The 10,452-nt window shown below is 40.3% G+C and overlaps 1 protein-coding gene across 1 annotated transcript in view; it reads right to left on the minus strand.

Moving 5' to 3' along the window:
- Window positions 1–9,135, minus strand: part of ANKS1B (ankyrin repeat and sterile alpha motif domain containing 1B) — a 434,784-nt gene extending 425,649 nt beyond the window's left edge. Inside the window, exon 1 of the mRNA XM_026123167.2 lies at window positions 8,573–9,135. Coding sequence (XP_025978952.1) covers window positions 8,573–8,706 — 134 coding nt within the window. The 5' untranslated portion in view covers window positions 8,707–9,135. The remainder of the gene's footprint in view (window positions 1–8,572) is intronic.
- Between the last annotated feature and the right edge of the window lie 1,317 nt (window positions 9,136–10,452).

The following is a 10,452-nucleotide window of genomic DNA, read 5'->3' on the forward strand; positions in this document are numbered from 1 at the left end:
GCAAAACTTTACCAGATGAATTAGGACATCTATATCCATCACAACAACCTCTTCCACTTAAACTAATGGAGTGACTGATGGCACTTTGTTAACCTCTATCTATTTTAGCAATAAAAGAAAATGCAACAGTTTGCCAATAGGCTTCACAGATATTTGTTAACAGCAGAGAAATATGGAAATGTCAGGCTCTGAATTAAGAGTATATTTCAGTGGATATATATTCTCTCATCATTTTGCTGAACGTAACTCCTTTTGCCCTGCATTTTGTCCCTTAAAATTGCCTCTTCTACATATCCACCAGCGCTACCCTCCCTAGCCAACCAGTCTCAATTCTAATACTCATTTTCTTTACCAGCTATTTCTAGCATGCTAACCTTTTCAACTTTTATATACAGTCTGCTTGTCCAATCAGTCCAAATATCCTTAATTCAGGTCTCTCTCTCTCTCTACTTGTTTCCCTTCTCAACCTATATTCCAGCTACACCTCACCCGGAACACATGCCTATTCCATTCTCTTTCAGGCTCTATTTTCTGCTTATGTCATGACTGAAATGCTTCTGAAATCAAGACCGATGTAGTCGACATGAAAGTAAAAAAAAAAAAGGCGGGGGGAGGGGGATAAATCTAACCACTGTGACAGGCAAATAACAGATTTGTAAGATATACATATTTTATTTATAATATACTTTATTTCTACATTTGGTATATTTGGTTCTCTGAAATGTGACTTGTGTGCATTATGTGAGAAGATCCCTGATGGATCATTAGATTACTTGGTTATGTAAGATATTGCTCTGCAATAAATGTGCACAAAACAGGAAACGAAGTGATTGCAAATTACCTATGAGCATAATCTGACAAATTAGCTATACAGATGACAAGGAGGATATGGAAGTAGATAAATAATTACTTGAGAAAATTGAAAACTAAAAATAAGAGTAAATTATGTTATTTAAGAAACCTTACCATTGACCTACTTCTGATCCAGGGGTCAAACTGCTAATATTAATGCACTGGGTTTTTTTTAATCTGCAAAAATAGCCTAGATACAAAGTCACTATTCATATCTAGTGACATCTAAAGATAGCAAACAATGACCCTGACAAGTCAACAAGTAAACATAAAAGACATGAAATTCACAGTTAACTTTCAGAACTACCAGTAACAAACACATTGGAACATTATATCACAAAGGTCTGAAATTCATGCCAGTATTCAGTGGAAAACTATCCATTCCAAAAATATTCCCAATTCTAATTTATAAGACTCCTCTTTTTTCCCCTTCTCTAAAAGGCATCTCTTTACTGGACACTTCCCATACTGTGACAGCACAAATATTGTGTAACTTAACCTACTTCAACACTTGTCTGGACTATGAAGCGGTAGACCAAAAAAAAAAAAAAAATCCACACACTAATCACATAACTTACAGGAGAAAGGAGTTACTAGTGTGTGAACTCCATGACTAAATGTGACAGAAATGTTTTTGTAATGCCTAATTACTGACGTAGTTCAGTTTGAAATAAAATCAGTCAGTATCTATTTTGGGGTGAGCTGAATCACTCTCTAGGCTCCCATAACTGTATTGACTAGATTGCCATTGGCTATAATGGGAATTTGGACACATAGCATAGACATCAACATCTATAGAGACATTGTTGCCATTCAGTGTCTTAAACTGGAACCAATTTTCTTTTTTTAGAAAATGTGTATGTAATAGATGGGAAAGAGTGTAAAATGATTTTAATAAAAGCACAACCTCATGGAATTAAATTTCACTAAACCTTTGTTATAGTAGATAGATATACATTATTAGAAATTCATAGAGGTTAGATTAGGTACAGAAGAGTTGTAATATTACTTCTTAAAAGCAAAACAAACATATTGAAAATACTGTCAATAAGAAGAAGTGATTAAAAAGTAATAAAAGTCTTCACATAAAGGCTATAAAGTTCAAACAAAATGTATTCCCTGCTTCCCAAAAGGATCTACGTACATGACAATGTCATAGCAGCAGGCAGGAATTTACACTGTTCATTATGCCTTATGTATTTGACACAAAAAGTTGTCAAAATAGTTTATCGTGAAGTGATAAAAATGCTTAGGATGTGTACTCTGATTGGAAGTGGCCAGGAGAGAAATCCCATGGCAGAGGGGAACTCTGCAGCCGTTGAACTCTTGTACCAGCCATCCCCCCGACAGCAAGCGGACCAAGCTTGCTGAAGAAAAGGGAGTGTAACTGCACGCTACACTGCATTGTCTTTTAGGGGTTATATACCAGCTTGTAGGTATTAAGCAGCTTGTAGGATGCTTCAACTAGTGCCCATGTCAGGGCAATAAAAAATACCCAGCACTTTAACCTGTTCCTTAATGGCTCCATCCATGAATATCTATAAAGCTTAAACTAAGGCGAAGAGGAGAATCTGGTTGGAGACTTTTAAAAACAATTTGTTCTTCTCGATCACTAGTGCACTGACTGTGAAAATGCTTGTCTTGAAAGCATCTGTATTTGCTCATCATAACATTTCTAACCTTGACAAGTCACAAGATAACATCTTTAAAAATACATCAGTCTTCATTTTTCTATTTCACTTCCATTCCCCTCTTAGTTTCTGCTACACCACCACCACTTAGAACCAGCAATATCATACATCAACTTTAAAGAGGTAGAAAGCAGCATTAATTCTATTGGATCACCAAATGACTGAAATCATCAATGTCAGACAGGAAGGAAAACATGATGGTGATCGGAATGTATCTATATGGTCTATTGCAGAGTTCAGAATTCTTTAGAAGATAAATAATTCCTGTAAGTTACAGATACTTTAATTGTTTTGCTCTTTTTCCTTAACCTTTTTGTAAAACTTCTCATCTTAATCTTCCCTGACTCCATCAGGAACTCCATCGGTCCTCCCAGCACTGCTACGCTCCATATCTTGATTCAGTCTATTGGCAGATATTATGACTGCAAAAGATTTTACACTAGATCTACAGTTCTCACTGGCCATTGTCTACATTTGCTCTAACAGACTTCAGAAAATTCACAGAATGTAAACTTGACGGATACTCAGGAAACAAGATCTGGTGTGAGGGGAAGGCAGAAGTTTATCTGCAGAGACTGACTACAGGGCTGCAAATCCAGGGTCATGTTGAGCTCCTAAGGGATATTTTATTACTCGAACTTCCTGAATTTGACTTGCCCTTAATAGCATGATTTCTACCAGATGTCCTGAAAACTGATCATGTTGCTACCTACACATACTGTAAATATTTCAAACTTGTGAATAAATCTAAGGAACTCAGTAGATAGAAACTTGTCTAAACTTTGACTGAAAGCATTTATCAGAAACAAGAATAAAACTACGAGAGATACAAAATACAAAGGGAAGGTTAAGTTTCAGAAGAAGCCCACATATTTGAAAGGGAAAACATGCAGATTCAAGAGAGCAATCACTAATACTTAACAGCATGTAATAACTGCTGCCATAATCATTAATTTGCATTTCACATTGATGGACAAAAAGAAGAAAATGAAATATAAGTCCCCCAAAGGCTTAAACTTCCTACTTTGACAGGATAATGAAAGTAGTTTGGGAATCTGGGAACGCTGCTGGCTGCTTGGGACATCAGTATAAAAACCTGCATGTATTAATTAAAAGTAATGTAACTAAAATTAGAAATAAGCATAGACTAATTGGATACCTTGTTGACCTACATGTAACAAATCCTTGGCAGTCTCTTATTTGTACTGATTGTTTGAAATAAATAGCTTCTAACATAGAAACATGGGACTAAAAGTGATCTCAGAAGCATGGGAGAACCTCGACCTAAGAAAGTTTGTTTCTCTTTTTTCAAACAATACAATTTGTAACTAAAAACAGAATTAGTATCTTTATTGATACTGGGATTCACTTATTATTTCAATTAAAATGTGAAGAGAGCTTTGTTAAAATTTTAACTAAAGCTTCATACAATATTTTAATACTTTAAATACTTTCTGCTCTACAAACAGTTTTTAAGGGTGATCTGACTTTGCACTGGAAGCTGAAAGAATCATGGGGCTCTGCACAAGCACAGAAGTAAATGTGTGTAGTCCTCAGTGCACACTGAGGCCATAGGGCTAAACTGTGGCTTTGCTGCGAGCAAGACGCTACTTGGAGAAACAGATGAGGAAACAGATTGTGACTCACAGACTGACAATCTGCTTGCTGGGTTTCTTATACTTCAGAGGAGAAATATCTTGGGCCAGATCTATACATGGTGTAGCTGCACTAAGTAACAATAAGCAAGAATGGAGCCATTCCCTGCCACAGGCTGCCAAGTGTGGAAGGGGAAAACAGCTCCATGCCGGCTGCTCCGCCCTCCCATGCTGTGTAATACAAGTAGCCAACAAAGCGCAAAGCGGGGCCAACTCATCCTTCCCTATTTCTCTGTGCCAGTTCACATAGTAACTCACATTCTGTCCCTTAGGTCTGTCAAAAATCCAATGCTCTTTTGAAATGTAATTAAAGTTACAAAAAGACTAAAACTTAGCATTTTATCAAAAACTATCCTTTTTTCTTTATTCTGCAATGTATGAGTAAGGCAAAAAGAGTTGTATGTGACTGCCTATTGCAAAATGATAGAAGGTCTCTGAAATTTATGAAAACCTTTAAAGCTATTTTTACTAAAACACTTTAAAAGAAATTAAGCCTGTCTCTATACATTAAAGAAAAATTGATTATCCACATATACATAACATAGTTCTATTAGCCAATCAAATTAAAAGATAAGGAGAATTACTACTTTTGTTAGAAACAATTTATATTTTCTTATATTATTGTATATTTTAAATTATTTAATGTATATTTAAGGGCTTGGGATACAGGAATTGAATGAAACATTCTGTTAGGTGAAGCATGGGATTTTGCACCCAATTCTTCTGGTTTGTGCTGTAATAATACAAAAAAAGAATGAAATCATTTAAAAATTGGTGAAAATTTTCCTCTGTTCTTTACAATCTCTTACACGCATAAAATATTTTCTGAAATATTCTGAAATATTCTGCAAAATTCTGAAACGCAGTTAATACACTAATGTGTGACAATTCCAGGAAGTACAATCCCGGAAGAAACAGAGAAAAGAAATTTAACTTACAGTCCGCCTTCTAAATTTTTCTGAGATATCTCAAAATATCCTAGTTTCACAGTTAAAGAACAGATCCTAGACCTGCCATGAACTTCTCTTCTGCTTGGAATCAGTAGCCTACACACAGGCCTGCAGCGCAACTTTAGATGCTAGTTTATCCCACCTGGCCTCTAGCTCCAGAGGGCATGGCTATGTCTTTAAGTCCCCACAAGAATCCGTACGCATACTTATATGAGTGCTTAAATAGCCTTCCTAAACAGTGGCATTGTCCCGAACTGTGGTCATATTTCAACATAATGACTTATAAGTGAAAAGCCAGCCCTTTAAAAAACAGATAATTTACTAAGTAATTGACAGCAATGAAAATGTTCAACTATTAAATAACCATACAGAGTTGCCCTATTTTTCCCCAAGTGCTGTAAAATATCCTAAGAGTCAGAAGAAAAAAAGGTTACAAAAATGTAAATAGGAAATCAGAGTTCAGATAGAGTTTGTTCCTTGTTTCAGAAGACAATCGATGTGCATTTGTCAATTCATGAATATTAAATTTTATTTACACGTTACATAATTACTGCACAAGCAAATTTCCAAAGACAAAGAAATGCATCAAGCCATGGAAGGTTCAGCCATATGAGCTGAGTTGCATCCAGCACTTATGCAGCTACTCAGAGAAAGAACTGAAGGGAAAGTGTACTGGTACTTAGACCAACACAGCAGGAACAGCATTAGCCCACTTGTATGCTGAAAGACTTGAACTTTTTCAGTCTAATGCTAGCAACAACATTGCCAAAGGGAACTGAAACAGCAACATGGGCTCTTCCTGCCGCAATAGGACAGGCACAGTGCTGGGGCACCATTTTGGGAACTGAGCAAAATTATGATCAATGAAACACTAGGAGACACTATCAAGCACAACATCTCCTAGAGATCCCAAAAGCATAATGAAACTATGCAATGGCTTTAAAGTCTGACATTTCTATAAAGACATTATTACAGCCCACAATATTTTCATTCTATAAAAAGCAGAAAAATATGCCCCTCTATTTTTTCTACAGCTTGTTCTTCATTATAACACCTGTCATGCCTAGTTTCAGTCTAATAAACTGTATGCAAAAAATATAAGTATAAAGCTATTTCAATTAGTTTTCTATGAAAAAAATCTTCAGATTCCCCCACCAACAAGTTCACACTTTTATACAGTAAAATTATGTACAGTAAAATTATGGCTCTTCTTTGCTATTGGCAGTAACTGTTGTTTTCCTAAACAGGCTCAAGATGTTAGTATGACTCCCTTTCAATACCCTTTCGTTGTTTCCGTGTGCTCTGTACAAAGATAGCATCCAACCCTTTTGGCTTAATTTTGCATGTCATTCCAGACTTAATCCATTATATCCATAATTACCAACATCAGTTAAATCATATAACTTCTTCACACAAGGGTACGTTAAAATACTTGGCACATAGTTCTTTCTTGAAAATACTTTCTGCAAGAGATAGTAGTTTCTATCTTGAGTATTCCTGGTGAAATCAATGAAATTATTAAAATCCCCTCTGAAAAGCATTGTGTTCAATAGTATGTTAGATTGTGAATGTTTATGTATCAGTCCATTATTGAATTCTTCCTAAATGTATTAAAATAACTTTTTCTGAATTAGAAAAATTTTAGCAGCTGTATGTTAAATTATTAATTTAAATTTTGAAGTTACCTTTACAGAAGCTATAAATGTTCTTTATAACATAGGAAAGAAAAATTGTAAATAAAACAGAGCATGTTTTCCTTTGCTTTTCTCCTATTTAAGCTAATTGTCTTTACAGAAAGAAGAATATACTTGAGTTTACAATGTGAAATACTTAAATTCTCAGTAGCAAACAACAACTGTCATGACCCATCTGTATATACAAAACACGTGGTGAATGTGTTCCATACATATGAAGTAAAACACTTCTGTTTAATAAAAAAGGAAAAACACAAGCAAATACGCTCCCTCTGGATAGACAGCATCTGTGATACACAACATGAAAGTAACACTGCACGAATATAGCACAGCCACTAACTAGCTCTAAATCAAGTCACTACACAAACCATCCAGTTGAATTGGATTATAAATTCCATTCTTACCAAAAAACAGATACCATTTTAAAAAGTGAGATTTATCTTTTAAATTTGACAGATTATCTGACATAGTTCGTGCTAAGCAGCCTATTCAAGTACAAAATGCACTGGTACAAAATGTAGCTGCACAGTGTATTTTGATTTTTGTCAATGGGCTAGTAATTAAATAATAGTTCAACAGCTAATTGAACTGGGACATCATAGAACTTTGGTAAACTGTGAATATCTGGACCGTTGTTATTTACAGTGCTAAAAACACCTTTAAAATAAAGAGACTTTAGAGTCCATACAGGTATAATTATCAAAATTGTACCAAATTTACTCCTATAGGGAATATTAGAAATAATAAAATACAGTGACTAGGAGGTAATGGCAAAACAATCTCAAACATATTTTCATTTAAGCAATTTCCATTTCTCTAGGCCTTTTCTTTCTTTCCAGAAAAAAAAAAAACCAATTAATTCTAGTTCTAGGTCAACAGTGTTTCAGTTCATTTTGTCTTCTTTGGCTATGCCTACTGTAGTGTTTAACACTAGCACTGGGCTGTGTGCTGCAGACCTTCTCTGTAAGAAAAATGTCAAATGTCATAACTGCTTGTGATAATAATCTTACTTACAGCACGATGAAACTTAACACCAAAGCCCTGCTGCAGATTGCCTGAGATATGACCAATGCCTAAAGTTGAGTCCTTTCACCCAACATGGCCAGTAACCCAGTTCCACTCCACTAAATCCAGGTACCTTTAAAGTAATGCTGCTATTACCTAACCTGCTCCGTAAGTTTTTCACATCCCCTGTCTTGATGACCTCTTATAAAAAGATTCCCGTTCTTTGTTTTATCGACTCATTACTATGGCATGCTTCATTTCTTCCGCAAGTGAGGGTAGCAACTATGGGTGAGGGTGTGGGGTGAAGCTATGGCTTTTCACATAGAATTTCAAACATGCAATAGCTTTTCTGTGATTAGCACCTCCATCAGAGACTAGAAGTAGTAATTTGAAGATGAAATATCAAAGGAAAGGTGAGAGTGATTAATATATTGTGCATATTAGCCCAGGAATGAAAATATAAGTTCTGCACCAGAGCTAGTAATATAGAATGAACAAGTACCTACTGTCACATTGAAGACATGAAATTCAGTATTAGTATATTAATAAAAAGACTGTCTGTGACTTTAAACACAGGCACACTTGTACTTGGCTAGAGAGAGAGTGAACGATTTATTCTTACTGTGAAGCATACAGGAATGGAAATGAAGATGAGAGGGGTGATGATGACGATAAGAAAGAGGAGGTTAATATCCCCAGCATCTGATGGGGAATGATGCCCCTACCTCAGCAAGCTGGACAAGGGAATAGCTCCAGATCCACTGCCCAGGATCCCTCCTTTCCTCCCAGACAGGAGTTTCTCCACCAGAGCCACATTCCCAGTGCGAGCAGCTTCCAGCAGCTCCTGGTCCTTCCCCATGGTCAGTAACCAAACGGCCCCCTCGCACGCCCCGCCACACACGAGGGGCGCCGCGCTCCGGGCCGCCGCCACCCGCTCTCTCCACGGCACGGCCTCCTCTGCTGCCCAAACGCTGCCTCGGAGCAGAGATTCCTGCAGTCCCTTCCACACCAGCAGGAGCAGCAGCAGGAGGGAGGAGGAAAATCACCTCCTCCTAGTTTCACTAGATCATTTCTGGGTGGAGTGTGGAAGAGGAGAGGGCGAGGGGGGGAACGAGGCCAATCGAGGACCTCCCCCCCCCCACTCCCATGCACACACCCCAAACCCCAGCCTCCAGGGTGGGGCGGGGGAGGCGGCAGCCTCGAGCCCCCGTGCCTACAGCTGGGGGGGGTGGGGGGTGGGGGCAGCAGGATAACGACCCGCTCGCAAGGAGGGAGGGAAGCGGGGGGGAGGCGCAGCCCTGCCTAGCCAGGCCCGTTGCTGGGGAGACACGGCTCGCGCGCTCTCAGTGGCTGCCCGCGCCCGGCGCCCCCCTCCGCCTGCCCCAGCCCCTCGCCGCCGCGGAGGGCTCCGTACCGCCTCCCCTCCCCGCCGCTGCCTTCCAGCCCGCGCGGCCCCGCCCGCCGCGCGCCCCAATGCGGTGCCGCGCGCGCCGACCGTTGGTGCGGGCGGGGGGCTGCGCGCGCGCCCCCGCCCGCCGCGCTAGGCGCCCCGCCCTCGTCCCCTGCGGCGGGAGCGCTCCGCGGGGCGCGCCTGCCCCGGGGCGAGCAGCCGCAGGTGCTCCGCGGAGGTGGCGCCTCCGCCTTCCGCGCTGCGGAAGGGGAAGGGGGGGCGCCTGGGGCGAAGGCGGGGTGCTCGCGCCGCTGGGGAGGGAGCGGCCGCCCCTGGGTGCGGCAAGGGGCGAGGCCGCGCCGCCCCGCGGAGCGGGGGGGCAGGTCCGCTAGGGACGCGGGTAGGTGTTGAGGCTCGGAGCCCCTGAGGCGAATTAGTGGAAATGGCGGGGGGGGGGAGGGGAGCGTGGCATCGCGCGTGCAGGTGTGGGGAGAGCACCAGGACGGGGGCTTAACCCCGTCCGGGAACATGGCTGGGCGCTCCAGCACCGATGCTGAGCTAGCCGGCATAGACAAAAAAGGAAAATCCAGGCCTTGCTGAGGTCAGGAGCAAAACCGACTTGTGGCTCACCGAATCCCATGGATGGGTTTGCTTACGTGGGTCAGATCATGGCTTTTTGATGTTTTGAAGGAAGAGGAATATAACTAGATGTATTTGGGGTCGGTTAGGTCCAGTCCTCTCTTGTTCTGGTACGAGGGGGTCTGCTGTAGGTTTCTAACATGTAACCCTTTCAATTGTATGTTTGTTTGTTTGTTTGTTTCTGGCACAAAGATTAATCGTTCTGTGTAACTTTGGGGTTCTTATAAACCATGCTGAAAATTCTCTGTCTTGGCCAAATCATAAGCACATCTCTCTGTAATGCACCATCTGATACTGTGGGTGCGTGTAAAGCCAAGTAACAGTCCTGTGTTCCTGTACCATAGGTGCAACAGGCAAATAAGTCAAGACCCCTTACTGATCCTCTATTGAGATCAATGGCATACTCTCATTAACTGTTGTCACAAAATGAGGTAATGAATAAGGTCCTGACCCTGTGATTATAGTAGGAGGACCTTTAATTTAAAGCACAGCAATGAAAAAATAACAGTGCGGTGGGTAGGATTTTAATGTTATGCTTTCAGAGAGGTGCTGTTAATTACTTCAGACTTACAGTAA

This window comes from Dromaius novaehollandiae, chromosome 1, assembly GCF_036370855.1.
Source record: "Dromaius novaehollandiae isolate bDroNov1 chromosome 1, bDroNov1.hap1, whole genome shotgun sequence".
Lineage (NCBI taxonomy): Eukaryota > Metazoa > Chordata > Aves > Casuariiformes > Dromaiidae > Dromaius > Dromaius novaehollandiae.